Source organism: Pholcus phalangioides, unplaced genomic scaffold, assembly GCF_987345545.1.
Source record: "Pholcus phalangioides strain wild (caught in Gottingen) unplaced genomic scaffold, Ppha-v1.0 ptg000014l_1, whole genome shotgun sequence".
NCBI classification, from domain to species: Eukaryota; Metazoa; Arthropoda; class Arachnida; order Araneae; family Pholcidae; genus Pholcus; species Pholcus phalangioides.
In genome coordinates, this window is record NW_028301607.1 from 970,408 (window position 1) to 987,211 (window position 16,804).

Consider the following 16,804-nt stretch of genomic DNA (forward strand, 5'->3'; position numbering starts at 1 on the left):
TACATCACTCAAGTTACCCGCAGGACATTCCCAGATTACTGGGTGAGTGATCCGTGGCGTAATTAAAGATCACTTGAGTGATGCGTGTTATAATTCCAAAGCACTTGAGTTGCCCAGACGCATTTTCATATCGTTTGGGGATTCGTGAAACATTTAGAGATCAGTACAGTGACTCTGTAGGGCACTTATCAATAGGGGGAATGCTAGTTCAGGTGCCCACAAACTAGTGAAAGGTTACTCCCGTTTTTAGTGAACCGACTAAGTTACATTAAGAATATTTCATATATTTATGAAGGGTGGTTGATGACGTAAGCATCATCACCCCTCCCCCGCTATCGTCAGCTAATCGGAACCCCTCCCCCCCATCGATGCTGATGTAATACTTGAATGGCCCCCTATGATCTTCATCATAGCTGCCGTTTCTCCCGATACCGCATGCGGCGTCAGAAAAAGCAGCATGCCATCAACCAAACAGTATATTATTTTGAGTACTGATTAGTAATTGAAATGAAAACCAACCAATCGAATTGGAAAACAAGTAAAATTTCTAACCGGAACAGAAACTTTTGCAAAGAAACATCTGAAAATCGCATTAAATAGTTGAGCCTACAACCAGACACTCTCCTTCAGCGGGAACTTTCCGTTAACGGACACTTTTTTGTTGAATTACGCCAATGGCACTCAATGAATTTGAATTTCTCTATCCATTAACGGAAACCCCTCGTTAGAGGACAAAATTTTCTGTTCCGTGGGTATCCGTTCCATAGAGGTTTCGTTTCATTTCCAGCCAGACCAGGTAATGGCAGTGAATCGCAGTATAGCGATATGGCCGGTGTTTGTGCTATTGAAGTAGGGAGGTTCTCGATAACGGACGTTATAATTATCACTTAACTCGTTATAGTTTTTTGTCTCTCACCCTTCAAATTCCCCACCCACAATTAAGAACCACCGCCCTAAATCAACGTGAGATTGTCTATCAACCGATATCTGATCACGAGTATAATCTATCGCCATCTACTGACGATCATTATAGAACTATATAAATATAGAAAAAGAGAAATATTTTATATACCAGTTTTTAGAATGACTTTCACAAATGATGTCAATAAAACGTTTTTGAAAAAAAATATATATTTATTTGCTGTATTATCAAAATTATTCATATAATTCTAGAAATATAATACGATTTGATATAGATATGAAAAATATTTTATCAAAATATTTGCTTATTCCACATCACATGTCGTTTGAGTGCATAAATAACATGCGAGAGGTAAGCGGTCTTGGGTCTCAACTCTACCGCCATGTTGAACATGAGTGTCAGTTCGTCATCGTGTTTGGGGATGTCATCCCAAAATAAAGTAGTCTTTCCCATTCTTAATGACTCTTCCAGCTGCTGAAAACGCCGCTGTGCGGTCGTGTGGTCATTGTGACGGACTCGCGAGGAGCCGAAACCGGCCATGACATCCGTTTGGTCCTCGTAGCGGACATAAGCTCGTTACTTAAGTTAAGCTCGTTAAGTTTTTGGCCATGGTGGAAGAACGATGCGACTCCCGGAGCAACGACAATAATATCTCATAGTGTTTATCCATTTTTTCATGGGTATATTTTTCTTGCCCCATTAGACAACAAACAAGCTTGGGGTCTTATGGGACACAAAATAGTTGATACATAAAATTTGTCATCACTACAAAAACAACTAAAATTATTTGCTTTCAATATTTTTATTGTATATTATATATGTGTGCATCAACTCACCCCTCACATCACTACACCAGGATGCGTTATTACAATCCTTACATTCTTAGCAACACAAGAGGCATTAGCACTCAGCGATTCATTACTACGAAAAAGAAAGATAGCACAACGTCACGAGGGGCGGAGCTTTTGGCATAACTGAATTTCGCCAAATAACTCGCTTGGCGCTTTTTAGACTCTTTTTAGTTGAATTGCGAAATTCATTGCCTTATCCTTCTCTTCTATGATCTTATTCACACAAGATGATAGCAATTCCATTTAAAAAATTAATTTGCCCTAAAAAGGGCTTTTTTGAAATTAATGAAATAAAACGATGAAATTTAAAACAATAATCGAAAACATCGCCTGTAACCACGTGAGAAAATAAAACAATAAGGGGCCATTCAAGTATTACGTAAGCAGATTTTCAGCCATTTTTGACCCCTTTCCTCCCCCCCCCCCTCGTCAGCAAAACACTAAGCCCCCCCCCCCCCCGTCAGCAAAATTTCGTCAGCAGCTTAGAATATTTCATTTCTTCTAAAAGGGGTGGTTGATGACGTAAGCATTATCAAACCCCCCCCCCCCGTCATCAAAAGTCAGCAAATCCGAAACCCCCTCCCCCTATCGATGATCACGTAATACTTGAACGGCCCCTAAGAGGAGAAAACCAACTTCGCCAAATACAAATTTCTCGAAGTATTTCACTATGAGTGGCGTAATGGTTCATCACTCATTCCAACCAATCACGTTGCGACTAAATTCTTTATGATGTGTCTAGGAATGTAAGGCTTATTTATACGCCACCAAGATAGATTGTAGATTACTCCTCAAGCACTCGCAGTCGATTCCTCAGTTGCCTTTAAAACAAATAAGAAATGGAAGCTCTCTTCTCTTCAAGTTCCCAACCTGCGGTGCATGTATTCTTAGAGTAAATGACTGTCATTCGGACGTACGTGAAAGTTAATTGGCAATTACCGGAAAATGAGTAAAAAAAAAATTCAGAAACATTAGTTATAGCATAATATAGGAGTGGATATACAACCCTGCCTCTTTTGAGGTAACGGAAGTAAGTTGCTTTGCATCAGTCCGGGGTTGTGAGTGGTTCTATCTATCTATACGAGCGGATACACAACCTTGCTATGCATTTCGAGGAGTACGCACGCCGTCTACGCATTTCCAGCAGTCGTTCACTCCCATAGATACGCATATGTGGTTATTATCTCATCTGTGTTTTCTTAGTTAATCCTGATTGTATGCATCCTAATGTCTTCTGATGGATTGTTTCCATAGAATGTATATAATTTTTTTTTCATTTGTCGAATAAATAGAAGATGGTCTCCAACACGACCCAGCCTCCTAGGAGGTGAAGAGAGGAAGTTGTCTTGCACAACAGCTCTGGGTGTGAGCGGTCATCAATCAATCATCTGTTCCCACCATTAGTCTTACCTTAACGCTCTAAGCGGCATTGACGAGATATCTCTCCTTCTTAAAAGTCTCTTATTTTAGCATTGGCAAGCCCAGATGTTTTGTAAAATTGATTTCTGAATGGATCGCCATTTTATTGCAGTGCTATAAAATGGTTATCTATTGTAGAATTCGCGCAGGTAATTAAACATTTTATTCAATAAATATCAAAGCCATTATTATTGTCTAAGTAGGAAATTAATTTTTCGCTAACCCTGTGTATTTGTGGTTGGGTTTTGCCTTTTTATGTGTAATTCCAAGATCAGATCAAAACAAGTCATTCTAACAACATAATTGAAGGTTATCATAAAATCTGACTCGAACAGATATCGATTTAAATAATCTCTAAAAAACAGATAACATGCATGTTATGGGAAAACGTAACCAATTTACGTATCCATATTCCATAAAAGGAAACTCAATTTCACTTATTTATTGAATAGAAATCAAATCTGAATACAATGTACCGTTACTACGAAAAGGATAAGCGAACGGTTTATCCTTTCCCTATCTGTTATAATCTTATTACAGAAATAATAGAGTCATTTTATTTATTTTCCTTATCGTGGGAAGCTGGAGATGTCACTTGAAGGGGGCGCTTGCACTAAAATTTAATAGTTTGTTAAATATACGACCGTAAACTTCGTTTCAACGTTAAGTGAGGGAAAGGGTTAATAAAGAGATATTTAAAAAAAGAAAAATGATATTAATGATATGCACCTTGAACGTAAATCCGCTTTCGTGTCGCAGTCTCTTGTTGTTGTTTTGTGGATTCTTTTTTGGGGTAAAAAAAATGAAAAATAGAAGAAAGAAAAACGACAATATCGCCTTTATTTGTGTCAATGATTTTGTGCCGGCAGCGAATCCGAAAGAGACTAAATCCGGTCTGCGTCGTTGTAACAACACGCTTCGCTGTTCGTGCTCGCTTTCGGACTTACAGGATGGTTACAAAATGAGTCTTTTTCTTAATTAGAGGCCTCTGGAGAACGTTGTAGGGATCAGACTTTTCTGAGTTTCAGATCATGGGAGGGGAAAAAAGATTTTTGACAACAGAAAATATTTTGAAATTCCCTAAATAGGTGAACATACCGTGTTTTAAGGGGGGTTGGAGCACGCAAATTTTCTAAAAACAACATTTTTCAATTTTTAAATACTATGAAATTTTCTGCGTCTAACTGTGTTGAAGTTTTTTTCTCTCCCTGTATTAAAAATATATTTTTTAAAGTATTTTTATGTAAACTGCTGGCACAGGCATTACACATGCTAATATTTTTCACTAAAATACTTTTTTTCGCAAAATTATGGTTTTTTTTGTTAGATAAGGAACAGTTTTTCGAACACCACTCATTCAAATGTCTTGAAACTTTGTGGGTCTCTCAACACTATGCTGTTACATTATTTAACACGAGCTTTTAGGATTTTAATTGTTGGTTATTTTTTTTTTATCGAAATTTAACTCCAACAACGTGCAACTTTTTCAAAAATCATCAAAATTTGCCCATATTTTGTACCATAAAAATTTGTTAAACAATTTTAATTTTAAAAAAAATCCCCGCGTTAAAGTATGTAACAGCATAGTGTTGAGAGACACACAAGGTTTCAAGACATTTGAATGAGTGGTGTTCGAAAAACTGTTCCTTATCTATAACAAAAAAACATAGTTTTGAGAAAAAAGCATTTAGGGAGAAAATATTAGCATGTGTCATTCCTGTGCCAGCAGTTTACATAAAAATACTTTAAAAATATATTTTTAATACAGGTAGAACAAACACTTCAACACAGTAAAGCGCAGAAAATTTCATAGTATTTCAAAATTAAAAAATTGGAAAATATGTTTTTTGCAAAATTTGCGTGCACCAACCTTCGCAATATTTCATTTCCATCAATTATTAAGTTTATTACGCCAGCCAGCTACTATACCAAACACCAACTCTTGCCATATTGCTATATATATTGTACTTTACTGCCATTAATGAGATGGGTTGGAAATGAAGGCGCTGTCTGTCGGTGATCGCCTTAATCTCGTTGGGGAAAACATCTTATATACACCGAAGAGCCAAAAAAACTGGTTCACCTGCCTAATATCGTGTAGGGCCCCCGCGAGCCCGCAGAAGTGCTGCAACACGACACGGCATGGACATCCCCGAGCCATTTTTTGGAGGCCCTACCTACTACTGCTACCCCACACATGCACCCCCCCCCCCCGAGGAACCCCCAACGAATCGGTACATGTGGGAATGTGCGTGTACGTGTAGTGAAACCTGACGTGAAGTTTTTCTTGTTTCTCTGTAATGCTTGTTATGTGTAGTGCTGCCATCTGCCACCAGTTTTTCTAACTATGAGTGAAGTGTTATGATTGAATGATTTATCGTTGTAGGACTGTTTCTCTCTGTGGCGAGACTTTTTAACGGGGATATCGGCTCGCATTTGCGCCTTGAAGTTGGGAACCACAGAAAACCAACTTCAGCCGACCACCACTGTGGAGTTCGAACCCGGATCCTCGCATCGCGAGTCCGTCACTATAACCACTCGACCACCACAGCGGCCTTGTTGATGGCCCAGCATTGAAATCTGCAGCAATTTGCGGAAGGGTTGATGATTCTCGTCAGTCCCGTTCTTGCATGATCTTTTTCCGGCAGCAGCGATGCCGTAGATTTAATTTTTCACCGGATTCCCGATATTCACGGTACACTCGTGAAATGGTCGTACGTGAAAATCCAAATTTCATCGCTACCTCGGAGATGCTATGTCCCATCTCTCGTGCGCCGACTATAACACCACGTTCAAACTCACTTAAATCTCGATAACCTGCCATTGTAGCAGCAGTAACCGATCTAACAACTATGCTAGACACTTGTTGTGTTATATAGGCGTTGCCGACTGCAGCACCGTACTCTGATTGGTTCCATATCTCTTTATTTGCGTACGCATGCCTGTACCAGCTTTTTTGGCTCTTCAGTTTATATCCTTCTCGGGTTTGAACCTGGGACCGTAACCTTCACGGTGGTCGACGAGCATCTTATCACCACGCCACTCGGGCTCTATGCCGGCCTGCTGAATAATTTGTGAAGGACAAGTTAGAATCATATCAGAGTGATCAACAATTTCATGGAGGGTCAGTATTTTTAAAATTAAAAATGTATACGGACTTGATCGTATCGCTTGTGTTGACTTTGAATATCGGTTCTCGAAAAATCGTGTTGATATAATACTGCTTACTACTGTAATACTTGTCGACAGTATCGTGTGTGTGGAGCGTTATGCGTGTTATCTGTTCCGTCATGAATCATATAACTTGGTTTGCCATGGGTATGGTTTTGTGAATGATACTTATAATCGCAATCATTCGTAAACGATACACGAAGGGAAAATATCAGTTTCCATCTTGATGAGAAGACTCACATGATAGAGGCCTATTTAAAAGAATGTTCGAGAGTGAGGCAGGCATGTTTAGTAACTTGGGGAAGAGGTTGATTTTTTCTTTTCTTTTGGCCACTTCTGACCATTTTTGCATCTTTCAAAATATGTAAATATATGACATTCATCAAGAAAGTTATCACTTTTAGTCAAAAAATATTAAGAATCAAGATCTTGTAGAACATGTTAGGATATTATCGGGCGATATACTTCTGTATATTTACAGCCACTATAATTAAAATGCCAGCAGCATTGATAAAAATCAACAACGTACTTTGACATCATCAAGAATCCTTTATTTCTTTTTGACACTAACGGACGAAATATTCTCGAATTGTACATGTAAAATAAAAGTTTATTACTGTTATTTGATGATTCATTTATCTTGTTATACGAAGTTAAACTGCTGGAAGTAGTAGAGAGGGGGTAGGACTAGCAGAAGTTTCAGTGTCTGTTGTGCCATTTATCTATCATAGTTTCTGTGCGCCTTGCATTGCCATCCGTTATGGATTCTGTGCGCCATGTACTGACATCCGTCGCAGTTTCTGCGGGCCATGTACTGACATCCGTCGCAGTTGATATCCAAGGAGGTGCACCAGTAGTCTCTGATGGTTCTGTATCACTACCGGTCACTGTTGTATCTGTATGAGGACTGGCAGTTTTTTCCCTAGCCGTAGGCGCTGTGGTAGTCACTACAATTAAAAACATACAACATTGATCATTAAATATTCGTCTTATCAAGACGGCTTGCAGAGCGTAGCATCAGCAAATGCGATGCCGACATTAATTTCAGTTTCAAAAGATAGAACATCTTCCAGAAACGGACTGCGGATATTCTCGTATAATAATGAAATATGAGCAACCTCTCTAAGTGAATTACATTTCAGCTAACTCTCGGAAGAGGTGCTTAGCTATTAGCAAGCATTTCTAACAAATATTTGTGATGTTAGATATGTAAAATATGTAGACCATATATACAGAATTATAAATATGTATTTTATATTGTATCAGTTACAGTATTTACGAGTAGAATACATGAAAACAGTAATTACAGAAATTTCACCTCATGGCTGACTATCGCTGACTATCGCCGCATCGACATGCATGCATTACATGCATATCGATGCGGCGATTATTTCATATAATCACAATATATTCAAATATATATATAGTTCCCCCCCCCCCCACATAGTGGGTCGTACGGCCATGTGACGATTATACAAAAGTAAAACACGATTGTAAAACAAATTTCAAAGTTTAAAATCGAAATTACTATTTGTTACGTGTGACTTATTTTATCTCGCTTTACCTTTTTGAACATAATAATTTCTCATAACCGCAGTCACGAGAGTCTATATCCCTCTTATGAATTTCCCATAGCATTAATAATTGATCAGAATTCTGCGAAACATCTGGAACGTCTTAGTCAATGAAGAAATAATATAAGACAGAAACCCCTTTCCATATACCGGGAAACCCTAAAAACCTTCTGATGTGAAATTATCGTTTCCCTGTAAAAGAGCTTCAACAGCAAAGCACGTATTCGCATGAGTTCAATGTTATATCAATCATTAAAGAAATGAGGGGGCAAACACTTTTCGGTGAAGATTTTCGCCGTGGAGCTTTATGACAGGTGTTTTCAACCTTTCTGATATTGCGGGCCGAATCGAAACTTTTCACAAAGCCCACGGGACACCAACTTACACCGCGATATTTGAAATTCTGAGATGGAATTCCAATTCATAAGAATCAATGCAATGTGCACGCACGGAAACTGACATCGTAGCAGATGGGCTGACAAAGCCCCGAAATGAACTCGGGGCCCCTCAAATAATTTAAGACTTTTGCTTATTTTGGAATCGGTTTCTTTCCCTTAATTCTGAATGTGTTTTTGATTAGTTACAGTATTTCTTATACAGTCGACGCCGCTTATTAGAATCGTTGATAATGATATCTTTCGGGTATTGCAAGAATTGGATATATATAAGAGGTCCTTTTTTAGAATGGGGTATTAGAAAATGGAAACGAATGAATATTTTGCAATCAGTTATGTGGGAAAGTAAGAGTCTTGTCGCGCTTCACCAATACCCGTTTACCATACATCCCGTCGGCCAAACGGAGTGTATGCTCACCGTACGTGCAAACGGGACATTTTTTGGATATAGTTGTGATTTGGTTATTATTATCAGAAACTTTGAGTCTCGATGTAATCATATTACACGGAGCGGATTGTATTAATTTGAAAATTAATTGCTATGATTCTGAATGTTTTTTTTGGCAAGTCCTAGTATTATTTTTTCAATAATTCTTGAAATCATTTCCTTCAAAAACTCTGAAATCATTTATTTCACAAAAGTTCTGAAATTATTTCTTTCCCTAAGTTTTTTTTTTCAGAATTTCTGTAGATTCTGTAATGAAGGTGTATATGTATTTTTTAGATGGCGACTTGTATATTCACGAGAATATGAAATCAGGGGACCCAAAAGAGGCGGCAGGGACTCCAACTTGTTAAGATGACCATGGTAAGGTACCAAATACATAACGTTAGTGACGAATCTGGAAAGCAACTTACTATTCTAAATATCGTAGTACAGTCGGCACTCGCTATGACGTGGGTTCGTTACAACGAGCGTCGAGTGTATAACGCACGGGGGGGGGGGGGGTTCCATTTAATCGTTTTCCGATGTTTCTCTAGCAACTTTTTAAAAATAATCGGTGGGACACGTCAGAACGCTCAAGGACCACACATATGCCACGGGTCTTGCGTGTAATACCTCGTTAGGGGATAATCCAGTGGTTACGAGATCAACCTGATTTGTAAATGTTTTTACAAGAAAATAAAGTTCTATTCAGAAATCCATTTTAGAAAGTAGTAAGGGTTACGCTCCCTCGTGTAGGGCATTAGTTGATTACTCGGTTAAAAAACAGGAAGGACGGGTAAAAGTAACAAATTACGTGAATCTAGTACCACCGTATATTCCCCAGACGCCATAAAGAATATCCGCTGTGTAAAGTGTTTGTCATAGTCGGCATGGATCGTCGAAATTTAGCTCACAGAGATGTCTCGAAATAACGAACCTAACTCAAATACAAGAAACTTTTGAGCTTGAAAACGCATCAAAAGATATCTTCCCATTGTATAAATTAGATCTAATTCTGGATTCATATTCAAATGACCCAAGATTAAAAGGAAATGTTCATACGAATCCCTACTCACGGCAATCTTTCCTGTTGCCGTTGATGACCACCACTGAAATGACGAGGCAAAAACTCAGAATGAGCAGCAACGTCGTCACTATAATCAGTTTCTTCTCCAAGCTCGTGCGAGTCAACCAGCAACTTCTACGAGGGGAATAAATGAAATAGACATCTTTTTATATTGACCATATATAGAGAGAAGACTTTTCCCTAGTTTGTGGGCACTTGAAGTAACAATCTTCCTATTTGCCCTCTGTAGAGCTACTTCAGTGATCTCTATATGTTCCGAGGATCTTTTAGGTGATCCGGAAATGTGTTTGGCCCACTTAAGTGCTCTAGAAATGTGTTGCAGCCTACTCTAGTGCTCTAGAAATGTGTTGCGGCCTACTCTACTGCTCTAGAAATGTGTTGCGGCTCACTCAAGTGCTCTAGAAATGTGTCGCAGGCCACGTAAGTGCTCTGGAACTGCGTCGCGTGGCACTCAAATGATCCGTAAATATGCCGTGGATGACTTAAGCAATCTTGAATGTGCCGCAGGTAACTTGGTAATGCAGAACCACACAGCGGGCCGCTGAAGTGCTTTAAAACTGTGCCTGTCAGTTAAGGGATCTCTAAATGTGCCACGATCTGCTCAAGTATTCTGGAACTGTGCCGCAAGTCACTCAAGTGATATGTGAATGTGTCATGCGCCTACTTGAGTAATATGAAAATTTGCCACGGGCCGCTTAAATGCTATGGAGTTGTAATTTCAACAATATTTGGCAACAATGTTTAGTTTTGGCGTAGTTTTTGGCGATAATTAGCGATGTCCCGTATTTTCCAGTATTTGGAATCCCAATGTCCCGTATTTCTCTCAAAGAAATATGGTCAGCCTACCCATAACAAGTAATGACAAAGGTTTTTTTAACAGTTTATCACTTCGTTGTAGCGCCATCTCTGATGCAATTGATTAAACTCAATAAGAAAGTTATTTGAATTTGATTCTTAAGTAGGGTTACCAGGTTCGAAAAAACAGTAAAAACAAATATTATTATTATTGTTTTTTTAACATTATAAATTCGCCCACCAAAGTACTCATTCTAGGGTGGCCTGGCTCCAGGATGTGGGGGGTGGGGCGCCATGGGTGAGCATCGAGCCGAGAGAAAGGAAAAATTTTATTCTAACATGAAATGTTAATTCTGACTTTTCCCCCCAGATGGGAAGAGGGGGTAGACATTGTAATTTTTACACCTGCGCAGACCTGTTGTTTCTCTGCGCACAGAATTTCGCTATCTGTGCTGAACGACAAATTAACACGCTACATTATGCAATATAGGGAATTTTTAGACGGGGTGGGGGGACCAGGTCAGTGAATGACCAGAAAAGTGTGGAAGCGAGTGCCCCTATAGTAGTCCTTCAAGCAAATTATCGTAGACATAAATTATGCGTGTGAAAGATATTTAATGCAAGGAAGGAGAAGGGGAAAGGAGTCCCAAAATTTTTTTCTCGTTCCCAAACTAAACGACCCTGAACAGGGACGAAATTTGAAATTTTATATATGTTATACTTTGCAAACACTATAGGTGGTGAACCGGAGCGGGGGTTCCAAAACTTTCTTGAGGGCGCAACTAAAAGAAGATGAAAAAATATCTTGTGTTTAATTAATTGAATAATTTTGGTGGCATTCGTTTGGTCCGGGTCCAATTGTAGGAGGAACCCCTTGGCTCCGAGTTTCTAGGTCCATAGATTATAAAAATATATTAACCCTATCGACGGCTCAGGGTCGAACACAAAACCTCTTCAAAAAAAGCTACTTATTTTCACGAAATCTTTTCAAAATGACCACAGGGTCACGTGATTCTAGAATGCTTTCCCCCCAATATGTGACAATGGGTAATTGGCATGCATGATAAGCCGTCGAGAGGGGGCTGAACCGAAGTGACAGGCTGGTAACGCCCGGTGATTGACCCTTTCTTCCCAGAAATGTACTTTCTCCTTTCATTCTCCAAAGTTTTTCTATTTTCCGAACTAAATAAAAAACACATAAAGGCGGGATATACGCAAAATTTTGAACGAAATTATTGTAGCGTGTTTATAGATGCTCAGCATTCTATGGTAAATAACTCTATCAATATAGATTAGATTTAACAGGCAATAAAATTTACATGCTTTCGCTTGTGAAATATTGATATGATTAACTTAGTAACGGAATGTCAGAACGTACTAAGAAGAAATTACTAACCCATCCACTAGGTATTTAAAAATGTCCCAATATGTTCAAGTTGAACACTCTAAGTATTCTGAATCTCGAGAAGCATTCTATATATATGCCCCTTAATATTTTAATTGTATTTTTTAAATTTGCAAGTGTTGCAGTATGTTCTCGCGATTTTGAGGTTCACCTAAAATGTAAATTTTTTTTGAAAATCGCAAAGCTTTTTCGTAAATAATGTGCGTTGATTAAATCAGTGTTGTTGGAATTACTACTATTCGAGGCAAGGCATTGTAACCAAAATGTTGTAACACCAAATCTATTCGAGCAAAACTACAGCTACTTCCCAACCTTGGAACATCATTAAATAATTAATTTATCAAAACTTTCGGGTATAAAACTGCTTCTCAATGCTTTACTCACATTCTTTTTGAATATTCATTTATTTTTTTCATGATATCTTATGATCGTGGAGTTAATTTCAATAATGAGCGTAGGTTTAGTGAGATTGAATACGCATATTAGATATACAGTCATTTGCATCGGATTATAATGAAAGAATTCTCTCTGAAATATATAAATTTGGTGCATTAAATCATGTTACAAAAAAAAAAAAAAAATACATGAAAACAAGTAACATACTGAGAAAATGTTTAAATACGCAAATACTAGAAGTAAATAAAGTCTCTGGAATTCAAAACGGGAAAGAAAGTTGTAACTAGAGCCCGGATTAGACGCTAAAACATGCATTAAAAATAAAGTTTAATCTGCATTTTTAAAAATGTCGAAATATACCATGAAATAAAAACATCCGATCTTTTTCAAAAAATTAGAACACCCTAGAAATTTACCAGAGCAGTTCATAAAGAGCTCAAGTTGGAAAGCTCAAATTAAGGGTATGGTTGTAATTTACATTTTCATCTTTCCACCTATGTGACTTGCTGCAGCAATTAAGTAATAGCTTAGAAAGAGTCAAAATCACGATAGAAAATGCAATTTCTTTCTCCATAGCATACGTCTTCAACTTCTGGAATCAAAAGGTAGAGAGCCTAACGTTCACACCTCTATCTGGAAATGTCTTCTAATCCATTGGCCTCTATTTTTTGTTTCCTCTGAAGACTTCGTTTGAAGATGAAAAACGCAGATAGTATCAAGAATTCGCCAATGTGTATCAAACCTCATCGATATTTCGATGGTTTCGTGATATCTGATGATTGTACCTGATACTAGTCTTATCAAGAGATTGCGGACTCGAGCTAAAATAAATAAATTAATAAAAACTGATCAATTGCAAACCGCTATCGGGGAGCCGATAGCGAAGATGGAATTTATAGCTGAGGCCCGATTCGGGTCTGTGCCGTGCCGGACACTCATAAATTGAATGTCTTGATGCATAAAATCCATGACCAAGACCAAAGATGGCCACAGCACAATGTATTCGTACGATATCAGCACGCGTCCCCCCCCCCCCCACAGTCCTAGCAAATACATTCGTAATTTTCTGCGTTTTTCAGAAATTTCCCGTTTTTCTACCCGTATTGCGAACATTGAATGCTTGTAGGTTTGCATACATAACGAGGAAAGACATGAAACTCTTATTCGATCAAGTTGATGTAAATTTGCATGAAAAAATTCATGTAATACAGTAATAGGTTTTAAGACAAATGTTCTAATTTTCTCAAACAGCATTCGGAGTGTTCCAATTTTTTGAAACAAAGAGGAAAAAATTAATTTGGTATTTTACGACGCGTTTAATCTACTTTATGCAAATTTTTTGACACCGATATGCTCAAGATATGAATGCTCATATGATATGATCATGGTAGAAAAGGAAAATGCAAATTAAACTGTACTGCTACAACCTTGAACTGCGCTTTCCAACTTGAATATTTCATGAACTGCTCTCGTAAATTTCTGGGTGTTCTAATTTTTTTGGAAAGGATGTATATATGCGAAAAATTGAAACCATCGTTGAATATTCCCGAATTATGGCATCAAAAATGAAAAAAAAATGCACGCAAAATTGAAAAAAAAGTTATATATGCATTTGAAAGAGATAAAAAATGAATTGGAATGTTCCAACAAATCAAAAAAAGAAGCAAAAACACTCATATTATAATGCCGAAATATGCATAAAATATAAAAATATGTGCCTTAAAAATGCGTTAATATGCCTGCCCTAAAGGCTCAGAATATGTAGGGGGGGGGGAGTATTGAAAAATATACGTATAATTAAAATATATATATATATTTATTTATTTATATATATATGTATTTAAAGTGGGGAAATTTCCCTGAGAGGAAATACACCCAGGAAAAAAAGAAAAATCGTCCATTTCGGAATTCAGAAATAAGTCAGAAATGAAAAATATGCTAAAAAAAAAGAAAACGCATTTATAGTGCAAAAATATGCATTTAAAAATTTCCAGAAATATGCCTCAAAATGAACAATAGTCAATGTTGGAATACTTTATTTAAAAAAAAATTGAGTTATCTGATTATATCGAGCGAAAAACTGAATGAGGGGAAGTCATTTTACTCGAGAATCGAGTAATAGTTTGGTATTTTTTATTTTTGTGAAAAATGGCATGGAATCCAAGGGAATGACTGAATTCGAATTCAAAAAGTAGCAGATCACATGGGCGGAGATACGGGGAGGTGGCATGAGGTGCACTGCGCCCCCCCCCCCTTCCCCACCAACGTCAAAGGTTAAGTCGACTAGTCTAATGTATATGTGTATAGATATCATCATCACCTTGCTCCCACAGCAATACTGGCCGTGCCCCCCAGACTTCCAAGTTTATCACCGCCTAAGGCGGATAATCTTATCACAAGAGAGATTTCTGCACCTTTTCCAGGAAGTTTACATTCCTCAACTTTTTTTGGGGATCGCGAATCTTTACAAAGAAAACTATTAGTAACATCACAATAAAGGAGAAAAAACAGGACATTCCATCTTTGCATCAACCATTTTGACAAAAAAAAAAGGGTTTGCCAACTTGCCTCGGCGTTTATTTGATACAATACAGGTTCCTTTTCTGAGAAAATGCGTTCACTAGTTCTCTCTCTCTCTCTCTCTCTCTTTCATTTTCGATTTATTTTTGTTGCACCATGGTCATTTTGGGCACACTTATCTGTTGTACCTACTGTGGGTACTAGAAGAATAGCCAGTTTTAAGAAGTCCGATAAAACAGCTGTTGTATTGGCACACAATAGACAATTGAAAGTGCAACAGAGATGTGATTTTTTTTAACTCAAGCACCTGTTATTTTGCTGTATTTACAAGTCTGGATTTACTGGTTCGCAAGTAAAATGACATGCATTCTGTATAAGAATATCTTAATACTAGGGGGGGCTCTGCCCCCCCCCCTGCCGCTTTTGGCGGCCAATCCCCCCTTCCCTTCTCTTCACAACATATTTTGTTTATCTAGTCCCACTTCATCAGAGTGCTATAGAAAGGGACACGTGAAAGCACCAGCTTACTGAAGAAGCGAATTTTACAATAATAAAGCAACAAAAAAACAAATGTGATTCATCAAGTAACCCCACAAAACTTCTCCACGAGGGTCCCCAGACTCCAATTCGCTGAATTTTAGTGAGGGACCCAGACTGGATTCATCTCGGGCTTCTGCTGTTGCAAAATTCCACGGAAAAAAATGATATTCATCCATGGCCCGCCAAAATTAATCCTGTCAATTTCCATATGGGGCCCCCGACCTGGAAGCTTGTCGGTCATCCCCCGCTGCGAGTGCTATGAAATATTTTCATTTGTATTCATTTTACCAACGAATAAAACCCATAGCCCCCAACAAAATACGTTTACAAAATACATTTATTTCGGACTTCAGCTGTTGCAAGTTCCACAATGTTAAACAAAAGACAACAATGAGATTAATCCAGGGCCCCCAAAATGAAACCTATCAATTTCCACATCGGTCCCCGACAGGCTCGTCATTGGGGGGGGGGGGGGGGGTTATATATATATACACATACATTGAGTACATGTTCTTTGCCCCCCCCCCCCGGAAAAAGCTAAATGACGGCCCTGGTCCCCGACCTCGAAGCTTTACCGACTTCCACAGCTGCGAGTGCCACGAAAATTTTTCATTTGTATTCATTTTACCAACGAATAAAACCCATCGCCCCCAACAAAATACGCCGGACCCAGAAAAGAATAAGATTCATCCAGGGCCCCCAAAATGAAACGGGGTCCCCGACTTGGAAGCTTATCGGGTATACCCCTGTGAGGGCCATGGCAAATTTTCATTTGTATTCATTTTACCAACGAATAAAATCCAGCGCCCCACGCAATCACTCTGGACCGAATTCGCAGATTTTTATGAGGTGGGGGGGGGGGGGCTGGACTGGAAATATCTTGGGCTTCCGCTATCGGAAATTTTTCAGTTTTAAAGCAGCAAGAAAACAATGAGGTCCATCGAGGGCCTCTGGAAATTAAGCTTTTTAACTTCCCCATGAAGATATATGTGCAATGCCACCCCCAGGTACCAAGATCCCGTGTGTTGGGAGCACCGGTGATTTATGTATATTATACAATGTCGGCATGACCCCCACAAGGGCAGGGCTGACAGGGGCTGGAACGATTCTTATCACTTTTTGATTTTTCACACTATAAATTAACCACAGAGCGGCCCGTGAAAAAGCTGGTTTGGGGCCCGCTATCTCTCCCATCCTAGGGGCCCCTACTGTAGGAAGTAGGAGCCTCTCGGTACTTACACATAACTTAGTCCCGATGGGGGACATGAAAGAGTTGGTCCCAATATGCAAGAGTTAAATGAA

General features: G+C 38.6%; 1 protein-coding gene across 2 annotated transcripts in view; it reads right to left on the reverse strand.

Moving 5' to 3' along the window:
* Window positions 1-6,900: 6,900 nt before the first annotated feature.
* The window catches only part of LOC149077889 (uncharacterized), a 67,529-nt gene continuing 57,625 nt past the window's right edge, over window positions 6,901-16,804 (reverse strand). Inside the window, exons 2-3 of one of the 2 annotated variants that reach the window (XM_089241493.1) lie at window positions 9,836-9,960; window positions 6,901-7,310 (exon numbers count right to left, since the gene is read on the reverse strand). In XM_089241493.1, coding sequence (XP_089097619.1) covers window positions 7,063-7,310; window positions 9,836-9,960 — 373 coding nt within the window. In that variant the 3' untranslated portion in view covers window positions 6,901-7,062. The remainder of the gene's footprint in view (window positions 7,311-9,835; window positions 9,961-16,804) is intronic. The other variant, XM_089241491.1, reaches the window with a different exon arrangement.